The sequence below is a fragment of the Myotis lucifugus genome, unplaced genomic scaffold, assembly GCF_000147115.1.
Source record: "Myotis lucifugus unplaced genomic scaffold, Myoluc2.0 scaffold_83, whole genome shotgun sequence".
Classification (NCBI taxonomy): Eukaryota; Metazoa; Chordata; class Mammalia; order Chiroptera; family Vespertilionidae; genus Myotis; species Myotis lucifugus.
Window position 1 is genome coordinate 1,214,275 of NW_005871131.1, and position 18,337 is coordinate 1,232,611.

The following is an 18,337-nucleotide window of genomic DNA, read 5'->3' on the forward strand; positions in this document are numbered from 1 at the left end:
GTTACTCGACAGTTATGTGAACTGGAGAGGAGATTGAATACAGGGCAGGAGAAAGAGAAACACAGGCGGAGCCATGCTCAGGTCAGTGGCCTGGCTGGTGGACCAAGCGTGTCGGTGCCTGCAGTGTGGGGATGGGGCAGCTGTGACCGATTTCTCATCACGCCAAGATGACCCGCATTTCTTTTCCTCTCTAGGGGGCTTTTCATCCTCTACAAGGATGGGGAGATTGATAACCCTGTGGTCCATGAGAGGCTCTGGCAAAATAGTGATTTCAATTTTGACAATGTCCTTTCTGCTATGATGGCGCTGTTCACGGTCTCCACGTTCGAGGGCTGGCCTGAGTAAGTACAGAGGGACTCCGCAGGGTGGCGCCTCTTGCCTCAGGGCACTCCAGCCATCCTTCTCTCCTGAGTGAGTCCTGCTTTTCTCGGCAGTTTCAGGCTTTCCCTATGATTTTTAAACTTTGGACCACTTGTCAATCACTTCTTGGCCCACAGGGCCCCTCTGTCTGATTAGACAAAGGATTAAGCTTTGTGGCCAGTCTTCAGGACTCTCGGATTTGGGGAACCAGGAGAGGAGGGCATAGCTCCTAGGCAGGGGCTCTTCTCAGCTGGCTCCTGGGGAGCAGCTCTGGATGGAAATGGGGAGCCCTCAAAGGCATTTGTTTGTCATGCCAACTGCCATTGGTAGCCATGTCAGTAAAGCTAAATAGGGTCACTAAATAGGGTCTTGATAATGTCCTAAGTCATTCATCCACCCATCCACTCATCCATCCATCCATCCACCCATCCACCTACCCATCTATCCATCCATCCACCCATCCACCCATCCACCCACCCATCTATCCACCCATCTATCCATCCATCCATGCATCCACTCACCCATCCATCCATCCCTACTACTGATATGTGCCAGGCGTGGATGGCTGCCATTGTGCCATGTCTTTCACTGAGGCACTCACCTGCTCATTCATCAAATGTGCTTTTGGTACCAGCTCCAGGTGACATGTTCTGCTAGGCACCGTGGGAAAAAACAGTTGTCTCGACATGGTTCCTCCCTTCAAACCCAAATTCAGTTAGTGTGTCAGGTGATCAAACCAGGCAGGAGGGTCTAGTATGTCACAGATGTGCAGAATAGGGTCCTGAAGAGTGGCTAGGGTTTTAATGGGCAGAGTAAGAAAAGCAGGAAGAAGGAAGGAGGTGGAATACCAAAGGAGGGTCTCTTGTACCCTTGCTACTCTCTGCTCTCTGCTGCCCCACCCCACCTCTAGCTCCTGCCACCAGAGCATAGGTACCTAGATGGATTCCTGAATGTCAAGTTCCCAGGCCTAGAGGGACTGCAGAAGGTGGACAGGCTGGTCTTCTCAGGCTGGCAGACCCTCTGGATGCACGAGAGAGCCAGGGAGCTCTGCAGGAGAGCCTGCAGGGAAAGGGCGGCTGGGTGGGGCTGTTCACTAGGGAACTGGTGCTGAGGAGAGAAGAGGCGCGGAGTAAGATCTTTTACTCTACGGAGGTTTTGAGTCTCAGGTTTTGAACATTGTGCTTTAGCAAATCATGGGGGTAGCTGAGGGGAAATGGACAAGGTTAGGACTTGGGGCTCAGAGGAACTGGGCTCAACTCCGGGTCTGCCCCTGAGGAGTGTGACCCTGGGCACTGAGCTCCCTCTCTGAGCTCCCATACGATGGGGTGACAGTGATGTCCGCCTTTGCAGATGGATGTGAAGGTGTGTAGCACAGTGCACCCAGGGGTGGGTGCCCTGGAAGTGGTGACTCTGCATCAGAATGGGGCTGAATTTAACTGGGGGCCTTATAGTGATGTCCCCTCTTCCTGTGGAGTTCTCCCTGGCCTGTATTTAATTCAGTGTGTGTTTCAGTTTGGGGAAGCTCTCTGAGTTCTTTGGAAATCCATGGTTGCTTGCTACTGTCTTTGTCAGTGTGCAGTTTTCAGTTCAGCCAGTGCCTGTGTGAGACGTTCCTCCTCTTCTACCTGGGAATAGGAAGGACTGTGATTGAATATTTGTGAAATCTTTTGTTTCTCATTCCTCCAAGCATCCATCACAAATATATCCCAGCTGCCCCCACCTAAGTGCTGGGCTGACTGGGCCTCACGCTAACCAGGGTGCCTCAGAGACCCGCCTGTGTGTAGGGGCCTCGGGGAGGGGGCTCCCGTGCAGGGTCTGACCGTCAGTGCCATGGGGACATGCAGAAGAGGGACGCCCTGGGGAGGCAGTGGGGTGGGGCTCCCAGACTGGGTGGGGCTGTTGTGCTCATTGGGCCCTTCTGCTCTCCAGGTTGCTGTACAAAGCCATCGACTCGAACGGAGAGAACGTGGGCCCGATCTACAACTACCGCGTAGAGATCTCCATCTTCTTCATCATCTACATCATCATCGTCGCTTTCTTCATGATGAACATCTTCGTGGGTTTCGTCATTGTCACGTTCCAGGAGCAGGGAGAAAAAGAGTATAAGAACTGTGAGCTGGACAAAAATCAGGTTAAAGTCACACACTGTTTGGGCTTCCATCCCTCGAGCAGGAGAGGGATACTTCTCTGTGGATGGTTTCCCCATGCACAGCGGAAGGTGCTGCCTGTGTGTGTGCCTGGGCTTTGGGCCCTGCTCAGAGCACACCCGTGGCCAGTCTGAGTCATTGCTGTTGAAAGTGAGGTTGTCAGATTCAGACTTGACTTTGTTATTGTGGGATCCACCCCCAGACCTGGGCCACCTCTGTGATCACGACCCACCGGTGACAGCTCTCAGTCTCATCTGGTGGTGTGTCCAGAGGCCGGAAGGCACCAGTGATGCTCCCAGAGCTCCTAACGACAGTCTTTTATCTCCTCAACCTCAGCACTGTTGGCATTTCAGGCCGAGAGTTATTGCTGTGCTTTGTAGCGTGTTTAGCAGCATCCCTGGCCTCTACTTGCTAGATTCCAGTAGCACGCCCCAACCCCTGTTTTTGGTGACAACCCCAAACATCTCCAGATGTTGTCAAATGTCTCCTGGTTGAGCACCGTTGGTTAGGAGGAAGTGCGCTATCACACCACAGGAAGAGGCGCTAACTTTAAACTTGGGACTAAGATCGCCCTGGCATCAATCTCTTGTTATCTAGCACCTTGTTTTAACCAACACGATAGAAGCAGGGGCCTTGGCTCTGATTGTGTGATGGTACGAGGGAGCCAAGTAGCCTGCGTCCTGGTCCTGGTCTCCCTGCACCTGCTCAGGGACTGTGGGTGTGTCCCTGATCCCCTTTGGGTCTGGTCTCTTATGTCTAAATTGAGGTCATTCAGGAGCTGCCTGTAGAGGCCCCTTTCAGCCGTAAAAGATTGTGAGCTGGAGATGCTGCTCTGGGAGTTTCCCCGGGCCCTCTATCATTGGCATCTTGGTTTGATGATGACAGAGTGAGCAAGAATAGTCTGCCAGCCTGGGCTTCCTGGGGGAAGTGGCTGTGGTGAGGCAGTCTGCTGTCTCGGCTGCAGCCATGCCCACTGGGGGACATGTGAGGACAGTGCTGGCTTGGTTCCTAGGAAGCTGTTGCTTTGAGTTGTCAGGACTTCGCTGCAGATTCCACCAGTGACAGTCAGGGGGAGGCCTGGCTCCGCTCCTCACCCCCGGCTGGGCAGCACCAGAGCCGAAATTATGTCACCACCGAGATCCAGAGCAGACTCAGATTGGGGGTGGGGGGACTCCCCTGGAGTCACTGTGTGAGGTCATAGCAGGGCCAGGGCCTAGATAGGAGGGAGCCTGTCTGAAGTCAGTTAGAACTGAGTCTAAGCAGAAGAATGGGAGTAGGTCTGGGCCAAGGTGCCAGCAGGGCCTGATGCCAAGCTGTTGGGCCTGGAGGCTCCTTCCGGGCTCACTGCAAAGGGTGGACCAGTCTCAGCCCCAGAGTGAGTGGGGAGGCCATCGTTACTGACCCAGAAGTCTGAGAACAGCAGTCCCTGAGCCTCAAATGCTTGCAGATGGACACACAGCTAGCTCACCATTAGTCACTCACAGTTAACACACTCCGTCCTGAGAGATGACTTGCATGGGTCCATCCTGGAGCAGCTGTGGGGCTCTGGTCTCAGGCAATGAACCAGCCTGTCGGGGGCTTGGGATGTCTGTGCCTCTCGTGACCTGGTCTCCTCTCCTGGAGGACAGTGTGGGCAGGAGAACTGCAGGTCTAACCCGCTGGCGTAGACAACGGCAGGAACGAGAACTGGGGCAAGGCCCACATCTCTGCTTGTGCACCGGGCGACCTCGGGCAGGCAATGTGCAGCTCTGGGCTCAGTTGTGGGTTGTTTGTTTTGGTTAATCCTCACTAGAGGATATTTTTTCCATTGATTTTAGAGAGAGTGGAAGGGAGGGGGAGGAGAAAAGAGCAAGAGAGAGAGAGAGAGAGAGAGAGAGAGAGAGAGAGAAACATGGATGTGAGAGAGCCACATCAATTGATTGCCTCCCCAAGCTCCCCAACTGGGATGGGAACCTGCAACCCAGGTATGTGCCCTTGACCTAAATCTAACCCGCGACCCTTCAGTTCCCAAGCGGGTGCTCTAACCACTGAACCATGCCGACCAGGGCTTGGCTCAGTTTTGTAACAAGTAAAATAGAAGCAGTCTGGGGGATCTGGGCACCCCAGGGAGCTGTGACAACCAGAGGAGGGGATGGAGCTGGGGCCCTTTGTCCCTGATGCAGAGTGGTGTCCACGGGGGCTGCCGAGTAGTTTTCCCCTGGGTCCCGGGTCCCTCCCAGCAGGTGCTGCGCCGGCTCTTTCAGAGCAGGTGGGAGCTTCGTCCTCCCTCAGGACCCCTTGTTGCTCTTTTCTCCCATTGCAGCGTCAGTGTGTTGAATACGCCTTGAAAGCACGCCCCGTGCGGAGATACATCCCCAAAAACCCCTACCAGTACAAGTTCTGGTACGTGGTGAACTCCTCGCCTTTCGAATACATGATGTTTGTCCTCATCATGCTCAACACACTCTGCTTGGCCATGCAGGTAAAGATGGAGGCGCGTGGAGATGGGGATCGTGTCTGGGCCTTCTGCACAGTCCGTGCCCCAGATGTGAGGGTGGAAGGCCAGCCTCTCACCAGAGGATGGGTTTGATTTCTGATGAGTCAGGGCTGTAGTTTGGTCAGAGTCTGGTCTTGGCTAACTGTCATCACGGTGGGAGTTTAAGAGACTGTCTGTACAGCATGGCCATAGGTCACATTTCCGTGGAGCCGGAGCATTCAATTCTGTAACCTTTACTGGGGCTCCTGGGGCCAGGGAGTGGCTGAGGACTGCCGCTCTGTGTGTGTGGAGTTGGACAGACGGGTTCCAATCCTGACTGGACTCCTCACCAGGGTGGGAGGGGCAACCTTGGGAAACTTATTTACATCCCGAGGCTGCTTCCTTTATTGCTAAAATGGGAAGGCCATCATGCCTGCCTCGGATATAAAGTTTATGTTGGATAATTTGTGCCAGGCACTTTGCTCTGGGCCTGTCACCCAGTGTTGGAAAACAACATACAAGTCACATTTTCCTGTCCTCAGGGAGCTCTCAGTGTGCGGTGGGGACCCTCCCGTTCATGGAGTAGTGAGTTTGATCTGCATCACAGCTATTCTCTGCTCACATTGGGGGTGAGGAGTACAACTCACCTCAGCGGACCACACTGGATTACAGTGTATTAACTTTTAATACAATTCTATATATTTAATATAAACGCTATAATTACTAGACTTACTAGTTAACCTTTCCAGTAGTTTATTGTCTAGTTGCATTAGGACAAGAAGCAAAAACCAAGGTCTAGATTCAGTTTTCACACTGACTTGAAGAGCGTGAGCAAGCCAACTCCCAGAGCTGTCTGGAAAATGGGTCTAAAGCAGGGGTGGGCAAACTTTTTGACTCGAGGGCCACAATGGGTTCTTAAACTGGACCGGAGGGCCGGAACAAAAGCATGGATGGAGTGTTTGTGTGAACTAATATAAATTCAAAGTAAACATCATTACATAAAAGGGTACCGTCTTTTTTTTTTTTTAGTTTTATTCATTTCAAACGGGCCGGATCCGGCCCGAGGGCCGTAGTTTGCCCACGGCTGGTCTAAAGACAGCCCGTGACAGATTTCGTAATGCTTTCCTTTAACGTGAGAAACCGTTATGCATGAGAAGGACCATGTGCTGATGTAGGGGGAAGGGGGAAGTCAAGATAATGCTGCCTTTATTGAACATGGAACTAAATGGCATAAAATTTATGCCTAAGCAAATCCTACCTTTATTCATGGACATTTGGGCGGGTTCTGCATTGTGCCTGGGTCATGGCGCTGAGTGTGATCTCTGCCAGAAGGAGGGACAGGCTCCTTTTGTCCTGAGCAGAGGCAATTGATGTCTTTCCCCTTCAGCATCCAGTCATCCTCACCTTGCCAAGGCCCCTGCACTTTGTGGGGAGGGCTTGTGACCTGACAGTGCCAGTGGAGTCACTGGGAGAGGGTGCCTGTGTCCCCAGAGGGCAGTCGCCTGCCGGGAGGAAGGGCTGGGGGCCTCCTTCTGTGAGCCTGGAAGGGGCCTCTGAGAGCTGTTCTTCCGTCTCCGTCCACAGCACTACGAGCAGTCCAAGATGTTTAATGACGCCATGGACATCCTGAACATGGTCTTCACTGGGGTGTTCACTGTCGAGATGGTTTTGAAGGTCATTGCGTTTAAGCCTAAGGTGAGTTGCTGAAACCATTTCACAGAGGCTGTTGCTGAATCACCCCAGAGAAACACCCACTTCCTGTTAGTCTTGTGTCAGTGAATTATGCTGAATTGTTCTGGCCGCTAACTGGGTTATCACCTGCAAACATTAAAATCTGATTAGGGCATCTGGGACAATAAATCTGCAAAAACAAAACCTCATAAAAACAATTCTAAGAAGAAGAAGAAGAAGAAGGGAGGAGAGCATTGGGAATTGGTGGGATGGAGGTTGTTTTGAACCTAGTTTCTGTTTCTAGAACAGCATTATCAGGTTGTCTGCGGGAGACTTGCTTCGTTACTGGAGCACTTTCACATCACCCATCAGAAAGAATTCGGCCCTGATTTTACTTTTAGATTTCTAGGAAAAAGACGTTGGTTTTGTGTGTTCTTGGTCTACAGCATCTTCTTTACCTTTTATGGAAACTTCTACCCGCTGCAGACCTCTCAGAGCCATACCATATGTTTGTTTATTTAATTTAGAAACTTTTAACTTTAAGACAAAACAAGACATGAAATATGTTAAACTGTGTTGGGCAGTTCAGCATATTGTGTCTCCTTTGGGAGGGAGTGGATCCATCTCACATCCCTCAGTGTCTATAAAATAACAGATAGGCAGATAGGACAACGTCAAAGAGCACACCCAGGTCTGGAGTCAAATCCCTGCTCTCCACCAGCTCATCGAACAAGTTCCTTAACCACTAGATGCCTCCGTTTCCTCCGCCATAAAGTGAAGACATGATAGTCCTGTGTCACAGGGTGCTGTGAGGAGGAAAGAATCCCTAGGTGTGCCATGCTTGGGCAAGTGGTACCAGGCTGTAGACGTGTCAGGTGGTCACGGGCTGTAGTACTGTGACTGTGACCACCACCACCAACATGTTCCCTTCAACCAACGATGTTCCCTTGTTCTAAAACCCTGGGCAGAGCAGCAACCCTGGCTGAGCTGTAGGATGTTTGACCCTCAGATTCTTTCCTAGCAAAGCCCCAAATTGTCAGTCGGGATGACAAGCTCAGCGGCCCAGTTATTGGTTCATCTGTATGGAAGGTACCTGGCAAGACTAATTTATTCTTGGATTATGAAATGATTTTACGTACTCCTTACTTACATGGAATTCTAATTCAAAACTGTTCCTTTCTTTAATTTGAATTAATTTCTATGCGATCTTTGTCAGCTCTTTGTGGACCCAAAAGAAAGGACACTAGTAAGTGACCAGTGGGGGCGAGTGAAGTGGGGTCAGACTTGGCACCTTATGCATGGCCAGGTGTTCTTTCCTGTGACTTGTCCACACCTCCACATACAAACGTTCCCTCCTTTTCCAAATTCATCTTAATTTCCTTTGGAAATTTTGGTTTGCTTCCCTCTCACCTTTGAATAATATTTGTCTGGACTGATGGAAGTTTGCAAAATAACAACATCAGAAGTCCTTGAGAAATGCAACACGGATCATATCTATGGAGCATTTCCCAGATCCCCACACCACGTCTCCCCTCCCCTCACTGGTGATTATGCTCTGAGGTTTCCAAAAGCTTGTTTGTTCTAGGCTGAGAAGGCCCACTTGCCCATGGCATGTGTGTGAGTGTGTATCAGTGTGTGTGTGCTTGTGTCAGTGTATGTGTTTGTGTGAGTGTGTGTGTGCATGTATGTGTGTATTTGTGTATGTGAGTGTATGTGTTTGAGTGAATATGTGTTTGTGTGAATTTGTGTGTGTGTGAGTGTGTGAGCGCATACCTGTAGCAGGCCATTGCATCAATGGCTCGTTGCACGCTACTCTGCCCAGTAAACTGCTGATACCAAACCTGGGGTGCGGGGGGAGTTCAGTGGCCTGTTAACAGACTGGAGGTATAAGGGAAAACTTATAATCAGTACTGATCAACCAGAGTTTTAAAATGAGTGATTTCCGATAGACATTGTGCTGCTTTGTAGTTTTACTTAGTAAGATATTTTCATAGCATAAGACAACCTCAGGTTGCAATTGAGAAAGTTTGTCACAGCGATAGCAGTCTCTCTGTGCTTGGGGGAGCTCTGCCACTCGGTCACCAAAGTCAGCAGGAAGGGCTTTATGCTGCTTTGTGCCTGGAGAGTGGGGGACAATCAGTTCACCAAGTTACATGCAAAGCTCTGCCTAGAGCAATCAGTTCACCAAGTTACATGCAAAGCTCTGCCTAGAGCACTCCCTGGCTTATCCTCATCTTTTCATGGTGAGGTGAGGGCCCTCCCTCCCGGGTTCAGGGACCCTGTGAGAGGCTGCAGGGGGAAGATTCTTTGAGGAGATGGCCACATGGACGGAGGAGTGGGAAACCTGGCCCATCAGTCTCATAGGAAAGTGTCTCCTGGGAGGAGCTTTGTAACAGGGACTCCGCATTGAGGGCCACACCTTCTAGGAGAACTTCAGCATCTGTGCCAGGGCAGCCTGGGTCACAGCTGTTTGTCATTCAGATACAGGCAGTGAGCCGAACAAAACCCTTCTTGGTAGACGTAGGAGGAAAGGTTAAAGCAAATCCAGAGGCCTGACCCTGGGGACTTCTTTCCTATTCAGACCCTGACGGAGCGATGGGGCCTCCTGAGAGAGAGCACAGTTAGAGGGACATGGTCCCAGGACCACAAGGGGAGGTCACCCGGCCGCCATCAGCAGGAAGGGCTGAGGTGGGCAGACAGAGTAGGAAACCCAAAGCTGGGTGCTTCCTGGTGGGGAGGCAGGCTCACGGGTGGGCAGAGTTGAGTTGGTGAGGTAAGAGTGCAAGGCCTGGGGTGGGGCAGGAGCCAGGTGAAGGGGGCAATAGGGAGAAAATAGGGAACATCTGTAATACTCTCAACAACAAAAATAAATTTTTTTTAAAAGAGTGCAAGGTGGTAAGAAGCCACAGAGCCAAGGATTAGGGCAGCAATTTTCAACCGATGTGCCACACAAATTTTTAAAACTTGCAGTACCCGGCTGAGCACTCACCTCTTTCCCTTAGATTGTCAACAAAACAGTGACAACAGCCAGCACAGCAATAGCAGTCCAGTGTGAATGAATCAAAATTATCCCTATATTTTTATTTTTTGGTGTGCTGCAGAAATTTAATAATTAGTTTATGTGTGCCATGAGATGACAAATGTTAAAAACTGATGGACCAGGACAAAGCAAGCAGGCTGTTTAGTGTGTTGTGTCAGCTTCCAAGGGAAACCCACTTGCCAGGCATTGACCTCATGCACTTCAGGTTGTGCTGTCGACTTGGAGCTGACCTTGGAGTGGACTTGGGAGTGGACCATGCAGCCCTAGGGTTTTGAGTGAGCAACAAGCCCCGTGCCCCTGGCCTTGCCCTCCAGTGTTCCCCAGGAAGCCCCTGGAATCCTCTGACAAATTCTCTTGTTCCAAGGAGGGGGATGAAGGGCCTTTTCCAAAGTATTGGCTCCTACAGGTAAAGATAACAGGTCATGTTTGAGGCTCCCTCTTTGTGGTCTAGATGTCACCCACCTGCTGTGTGGTCCAGTACGTGTTCCAGCCAGGTTGCTGGCCGTGGTCATGGACTTATCCCCAGAGAGCCACATGTTATTCTCAAGACTTAGGCGATCAAGTATTTTGATCTTGCTTCTGCCTCAAAAAGGGCTATTTTATGTGCCTAGCCACTTGGGCTTGGCAAGAGTAAAGAGTAGTTAGGTTGGGGAAAGAAGTGAGTTTTAGTGCTGTCCACATGCTTCCGTGCAGAGCTAACGCACAGCAGACACTGGGCATCTGGTCCCATTCTGGGAGGCAGTCCCCACCCCAGGATCCCCACCCCAGGGTCCCCACCCCAGGGTTCCTGCCCTAGGGTCCCCTCCCCAGAGTCCCAGCAGGCGTGGGGCTCATTAAGAAAACCTTAGCAATCTTCCTAGCGGAAGTTCTCCACTCACCTGGTAAAATGTGTACCTGCCTAGGCCATCACTTGACCTTTGCAAAGGCTTATGCTAGTTAGAAAGCTGCCAGCTACAGCTTCTATAAAAAGTTGGCACTATGGGTCATACCTTGAGTCCAGTGACCCCCATAACATCCCAATTTCTCCTGCCTCCTTTTCGAGTTATTCTGACTGCTACGCCATCTCCCTGTCTCTGGCCTCAGCCCCTCTCTGTTCGTCTTCCACAGACTCCCTTTGTGAACCCTAAGCTGACTGTGCCCTCTTCCAATGAAATTCTGGCACTGGCCACCTATTATATGAGAAACATAGTTTTCTTAGTCTCATGTCAAAGTCTCCACTAAACCTCGGCCCATTTACGTTTCTGCCTCATTTCCAGCCACTCTCTTCCTGTCATTCCTTCTCCACACCCATCCTTAGCTGTTTACATGCTAGACTTTTCCATGGCACATACTTCTGCCTATTATCCTTTAGCCTGTCTGAATTGTTGGCTCCTCTGTGACACTGTCCCTACCAACCCAGCCCGAGCCAGCCCCTTCCCACGCATTGTGTGGTTAGATGCCTATGGTGCATTAGCATCATCATTGCTACTCCACTCCTCTCTCTCCACTAGCGATGCCACAGGCTGGGTCTTCTCTGTCTCCCACGATGCCTGCTGCAGGCTGGTTACTCAATAAAGACTAGGGATTGTAGACAGGAATGAATGGATGAGCCTGTAGGGATACCCTCTTGGCATAAGGGCACCTGGTTTTCTATCACGGGATATTTGGGCAGAGTAGAGGTGGGCAAAAGTGAGCATGTTGTCCTGTAAACCCTCACTTGACCTTTGCAAAGGCTTCTGCTAGTTAGAAAGCTGCCAGCTACAGCTTCTGTGAAAAGTTGGCACAACGGGTCATACCTTGAGTCCAATCCTGCCCTGGCAGAAACTGGTAAATGACCTGGCTGCCATGGTCAGCCACAGGAGCAGGTCCTTTGTAAAAGGCTTCGTGAGATCTGCAGATGGGAGAGAGACTCTGGGCAGCAAATAGACCCTGGGCTTGGGCTCCTGTTTCCCGTATGCAGCCATTCCACACGCTTCCTCCCCCGTGGTGCCAAGTCTGTGCTACCTCCTGGCTTCAGACCAGACATCGACAGGCAACCGGGATAGAATTCTTGGACTAATGGAGTCGCCTGGCCTCAAGGCCCACATTAGTCTGGTTTCTGATTTTAAATGCCTGGAGTCAGAATTGTTTTGGGTCATAGATATTATTGCAAGTGGCTGATTTGCTGGATCTTTTCAAGCAGGTGGCGCTGGACAAAAGTAATCTAAGGGCTGACTCTGGCTGGGCTGGTAGGGGCTGCTGGTTCCACTTGAGGGCCCCGGCCTCAGAACTCGGCTGTAGGAGATGTGCTGTGTGTCAGTGGCCGAGGGAGATGGAGAGGGCCCTCTGTTGGAAGCCAATGTCTCATTTTCGGGTTATACCAGACTTTGGTGGGAAAGCAATGGGGGACTGAGTCATGCTCACTTGACAGTGATTTTATTACAAAGCGGCTACTAAACTGGGAAACAGGATGTGGGAAGAAAGGCAGGCTGGCATTTCCTGCCTCCCCGGGACCTAGCAGAGCCACCTGCTCGGGGCCGGAGCCTTTGCTTCCTGCCACCTGTCCCAACTCAAGCCTCCTGTCGCCTGGGTTAGGGGTGTAGCCTCTAGGGTTCTGTGAGTGTGAGGGATCCTCTGGATAGAGAGTTGAAGGGATTGCCCAAAAGTTCCAGGAGCGCCAATGCCAGGCCCCTATCCTGTCAGTTGAAAGTGATTTTATATAGCATCATGGCTACAGTGGCCCCATTGGACAATAGCTTGTTCCCAGTTGATGGGAATGGTCCCAAGGTGAATATTGATAATTCTGGACAGCGAGAGAGGAGCTGTTCAGGAGTAAAGTCCAAAGTAGGCCATAGGGCTGGCACCCAGCACAGTAGTGGGCGTGGCCTCAGGTAAATGACGGGCTGTAACAGGTGGAGCTGAACGCATGGGCAGTGAGCTGCGGGCTGTCTGGGTGCCGGGACGGACAGGAGGGGTGCTTGGCTTCTGCTCTGTGTGTACGCCAGAGGCCCAGCAGTTATTGGAGACCATGGATGATTCTGAGGCACCCATCCCTCTAGAGGGGAGGGAAGGCCCACCACACTCTAGCATTTGAGTTGCTAAGTCCCGAAGGAAAGGGCAGGTCCTGCCCCTCAGCGGTCTGCCAAGGCCGCTCCTCAGCCACTGAGTGTTACCCATCACAACAGTGCACATCGTTTCAAAGAGAACTTGTACCCTTCAGTCCTGGGATGCCCACAGCCTCACTCATGTGCCCTCTGACGCTGCCGGTCTGGAGACTTCCTCGCTGAAGTAGGCAGTGAGTTCCTGTGTGTCCTGGCGTAGCTCTTTATCTCATCCCCGACCAGCATGACTGCATGTTAGCAGCACTAGCCTAGTCCTCAGAGCGGCCCGTCTTTCCTCGGTTTTGCCGGCCAAGAATCACACGCTGTGAGAAGAAAACTAGAAGGCGTAGGATGTGGTCGGTCTCTCTCTCTCTCTCTTTTTTTTTATATAGGGATCCGCCACAATTTCTAAGATGTTGTTAATGAGAGAGGCGGTACATGTGTGGAGCTAGGAGTACACAGGATATTGTTGTACCATCCTCTCAATTATTTTTTTTTCAGTTGGTATTTCTTAAGTAGACCTTCCCATTAGACTTGATCCACAGGCCATCAGAGTTGTGCAGGTGAAGTCCTGTTGCTGACTTGCTATGGGACTGAGATGGGGCTGGGAGGTGGCCGTCGATGAGGGTAGCACATGGCTGAGGCATGATGATTGTAAGAGGGGAGGAGAGAGGTAAGGATGGGTCAGAAGTCATGGCAGTTGGGTGGGAAAATCTTACTCTATTTAAGATGAAATTTTGTAAGAACCCAAATCAGTCAGTGTCATAGCTCCCCCGTGCATGCCCTGGAGTGATGGACAGAAACCAAAATAAAGGTGCCTTCTCCCGCTGTTAGGACAGCCAACGTGCCCACGTTTTCTGTGGCGTCATAGGGGTGGGAGGCGTCAGGAGGTGGGGAAAAACCTGGTGGTGGTTTTGATGGATGGAAGGCATCCTCTTAGCCTGGAGGGAGGGAGGGAGGGAGGGAGAGCTGGGTGCAAGGAGGAGCTGCTGGCGACTTGGGGGCTTCCCTTGGTGGCAGTGGGAGCCCTTGAGCACCTTCATCATCCGTCAGTGCTCTTTTCCTCCACAAACAGCCTGGCTTCCCCAGAGTGAGCTCCTCTGCCACGACTCGGTGCCTCAGACCTGTGTGCACCCCGGTGCCCACCTCCCTGCCAGCCATTGCCCGTGTCTGTCCCTGCTGGACCGAGAGCGCTGAGAGACAGGGATTGTCTCAGGCACGCCCTTTGTAATTCTTGTTGGCTGGCGAGGAGGGGGAAGGGTTACTGGTTTGTTTTAGGGGCACAGAAATGAGAGAGTGTGGAATGTCTGCTGACAGTGTTCTTTAAGTGGAGGAGAAGCGGTGGGTGACTGGGTGGGTCCCTGTGGAAGGAGTCGGAGGGGCTTGCTCTTCCATCAGCATATGAAGGTTTGGGCCTGTCACCCTGGGTGTCAGGGCAGAGTTGCCAAATGCCTCCCTGTGTCCTGCAGATATTCTGCTCGGGTTGTGCTGCTCAGGACCATGGGTCTGCATTGTGTGTGTGTGTGCATGTGTGTGTGTGCGTGCGTGCATGTGTGTACGTGTGTGCGTGCATGTGTACATGTGTCTATGCGTATGGGCAGCCTCTCTCACACATGCAGGCGCACACCATCCACTGTGTCCCTTTCCACTGGGCAGTAGTATTGCCTCCCTTTGGCTTCCCACCCTGGTTGCCAAGGGTGCTGCGGGGCCTTGGATGTGTGCCCATATGGTCCGTGTGGCGTTTCATTCACACATGCTCATAAATGTCTGCCCCCTGCCTGCTCTGTCCAGGGGTATTTTAGTGACGCCTGGAATACGTTTGACTCCCTCATCGTAATCGGCAGCATTATAGACGTGGCCCTCAGCGAAGCCGACGTGAGTATGCGCCCGCCCGCGGCCGCCCGCCTCTTGCCCTTCTTCTGTGTACATCCCGCTCCCCGCCCGCACTGGCATCACCTGGACAAGTCACAGACCCCAGCCTCACTTCACCTAAAACCAGGAGTTTCCCAGTAGGAGCTGCAGAAAGGCTTTACAAGGCAGAGCCCCAGGCTGGGCCTTTTTAGACACAGACCACCTTGCGGAGGACGGACTGTTCTGCAGCGTTACCCAGGGCACCGGTAGGCAGGGCAGGCGAGGCGTCTCTGACTGTGCTTGTTTTCTGTATCAGCAGTGATCTCCAAGGTGATGTATCTATAACATGTTTGTTTCAGGGCAGTTTTTCAGGTAGCCGGGTGGCATAACGCTAGAATGTTCCCTGTTGATAACACTGTCCTTTTCTTCTTTTCTCCTGTGTGCTTCCTCTCCTCTGTGGCTGAATGCTTGCCCTAACAGCACTATTTCACTGATGCATGGAACACTTTTGATGCCTTAATTGTTGTTGGTAGCGTCGTTGATATTGCTATAACTGAAGTGAATGTAAGTAGCAAACTTTGTGTCCTACAACGTCATTGTTTTCTCGTTAAGTCTGACATAGAGGAGACCAGAAACGAACCCCCTCGCCCGCCCCCCACCCCCCACCCCAGGTTTCTCTGTATGTTTTAGAAATTCAGGCACACATTTCTCTTGAAAGATTAAGACCAATTTTGGTCTCCCCACCCTCACCCCACTCGCTTCCCCTGAAAGAGACGGGGAAAATAAATGTAGAATGACTGTTTTGGAGCTAAAACACTTTAATAGAATATCTCGTTACAATGTTAAGGGCTAGGAGTTATGTGAGTGCGCACATTAGCACGTCACCTGCCTGCTTTGTGCCTCAGTTTCTCCAGCTATAAAATGGAGTTCATAGTGTGTGCCCCGGTACCCACTGTGGTTCTGCGAAGGCACGGGAGGGAAATCCCACAGCTGTGCCCTGAGCATGTGGCCGTTGCTGCTGGTGTCCTCACGTGCCCTGTCCCGTGTCTGCTGAGTCCAACTGGTGGCACTGGGGCACGTCCCCATCCCAGCTCCCAAAATAGTGATGCAGCTGGACAGCTGCCCAGGACCAGGGGAAGGAGGCCTAGTGTGCATCTGGGGTGGAGGGAGTCAGTACTCCTTTGCTGCCCTCGGTTAATCTTTTGATGAGGGGCTAAGCAGCATGGTAGGTGCAGCGGCCCTCCCTCCAAGAAGCATCCCAAGAACCCCCCTCCAAAATGGAGAGGCTTGAGAAAGGGGAGCCCCACCTCCTGCCGGCTCCTCTCGGGTCTGACCCTGGGCGAGATCGATGGGCCTGGGGCAGGCAGAAATGGCCGTGCCCACCTGGCCTGTCCCAGGTCATCCGCCGTCTTCGTGGGTGTCCAGTGTGTGTGCCAGGTTGTGTCGAGTCCTTCGTGGGGACCGCTGTGCAGTGCTGGCTTCCTGCTCCACATCCCCAGCCTCGCCACTTCCCACCCTCGGCTGCCACGCTCTGCCTGGCTGACATCGGCAGGATCGCACGGTCCATCCTGGTGCCCAGACAGCCTGTGTCAAATAAGGACAATGAGAACCCTTTCTGCCACCTGTTTGGGGCTGGGCTGATTCTGGAGAGCAGAACAGTGGGACATGCAGTCCCAAGGCCTGGTGGTTCTAGTCCTGGTCCAAACGACCTGTTGTATCTGGTCCTTGCTTCTTTCTTGGGTCAATTGGAGTGAATGAAACCTGTTCTCCCTGCTTCGTAGGTATGTTGTGATAAAATGATATGACTATTTGTGAAAATACTTGCTAAAAAGCGCAAAGTGGTAGGGAGATTTCCCTTGCAGTAATGAGTGAAATGGACTAAGACATTGGCATGTGCATGAATGTGTGACTTAAGCCTCATAACACCCAAATCCATGCCATGACAAGGCACAAAATGGCATTTTACATCCCCTAACCTCCATAAGCCCAGACTTAGGAAAATTTCACTTCATGTGAGATGTTCCATACATCAGCTATAAAATTGCCATTCATAATGTATAAGTTAGTCTTGGTCATACAGTCATCTGATGCTAATGGGAGAACAGCAGGACCCTAACTGGGCTGCCGCTGGGCTCTCTCCGAGTTAATGAGCAGACATCTGCCTGCTTCGTCATCTTGTAAAAGGCACTTATAACTTACATCACCGTGTACTGCATGGAAATTCTGAAGCAGACGCTATGGAAGTCAGAGGTGGTCTGTAATGGAAGCGAAAATGTAATAAACTACACTTTCAGTAGGTCTCCCTAGAGCGCTTGGGGCTGCAAGCCTCGTGCCGGGGTCAGGGGGTAAAGGCTTAGTTTCTGGGCACCAGGATGTGGCCAAGGCTTGTTTACTCGGTGAACAAGCCAGCTCTCCAATGCCGGACCCACCTGCTGGCTGGCGGGGTGTGGCACCAGTTCGTGCAGCGACAGCACCTGCCCAGCTGCCTGGCTGCCTCTCCCTGTGCCGTGCGCAGGAGCCCACTGCTTCTGTCCCCGCTGGCCCAGCCTCGCTCATCAGTGTCTCAGTGTTGTGCTCCTTCATGACCGTCATTAGTCAGGTCTCCAGAAGCCCACACTAAGTTTTCTAGTTAGCATTTGACACCAGGGCACCTGCACAGAACAGGCTGGCATTGGGCCCATTCCTGGCATTCAGGATCACACAGGTAATCATTGACATACCGTCCTTTCAGTCAGTGACTTTTTTCCCAGCCAGACGTGGGTTGAGGCCGAACCTTCCTCAGCGGGTGGCAATGCCAGCTCTGTGCCGTGGGCCAGTAGAGGGCCACGGTGGGAGCTCTCAGCATTTCTGTGTGAGGCCTCAGTGCAGAACGAATGCTCCAGCCACCTTCTCGTTTATTCAGTCTTTCAACACATGTTTATTGCACATCTACAATTCTCAGACCATAGGTGAAGCTTTGGGGAGGCACAGAGATAAACGAGACCGGGTGTCCTTGACCTCTGATGGTATAGCTAGCTCAGCGGGGCTTCTGACTCCTGTACCCCCTCGCCCGCATCTGCCACGTCCTCCAGAGTAGCAGCACCTAGTGTGTCTCTTAGTGGCCTGTCCCCAGAGCTCCTGGGTCAGCTGAGCATGAACGCTCTTGGTCCATTGTTGGCTGTTTTTAGCTGCCATACGTCATCATTATTTGCAATATTAACTTGCTGTGCTCTCTCCCCCAACCTCTGTTGATCTTTATTTTCTGTTGCCTAATTGATTTTCATGTTGGTTTTATTTTTAGAAAATTGTAGCGGCAAGTATATATATACATATATACGGTGAAGTCATTAAAGCAAGCGCACTTTAAGACTGTATACTTGTTTTTGGCTTCCCCACCTTTGGTTTTCGCTGAGTTTCACAGGACATGCTGTTGGTCATGGTCATCTAAATTGTTTCCCGCTCACCTTTTGTTGTCTCCAGCCTGGGCCTGAGCCGAGGCCATCCTGGTCAGTCATGCTTGGCCCTGTGACTTGCCAGCAAAATCTTCAGGAATGAATGATCCGACCTGGAAATGAGAAACCGAGCTTGCATTGTATTCTTTGCAGAAACATTTTGGATGGCCCTTTCCGTTGTCCTGCCTGCATGCTCACCCAGCCCTCTCCCTCCTGTCGCCCACCCGTGGCCCCGGCCTGCTCTGTCATGGTTTCATCTCTCTCATGGACTCGTCTCCATCACTTTCATCGCCACATCACCAAGCTGCTAAAATGTCAGACGA

At 51.7% G+C, this 18,337-nt stretch overlaps 1 protein-coding gene across 1 annotated transcript in view; it reads left to right on the plus strand.

The window, feature by feature from the left end:
* CACNA1D (calcium voltage-gated channel subunit alpha1 D) overlaps positions 1-18,337 on the plus strand; it is a 289,303-nt gene that overhangs the window by 227,570 nt on the left and 43,396 nt on the right. Inside the window, 5 exon segments of the mRNA XM_023755748.1 lie at positions 195-341; positions 2,290-2,491; positions 4,810-4,968; positions 6,547-6,657; positions 14,524-14,607. Coding sequence (XP_023611516.1) covers positions 195-341; positions 2,290-2,491; positions 4,810-4,968; positions 6,547-6,657; positions 14,524-14,607 — 703 coding nt within the window.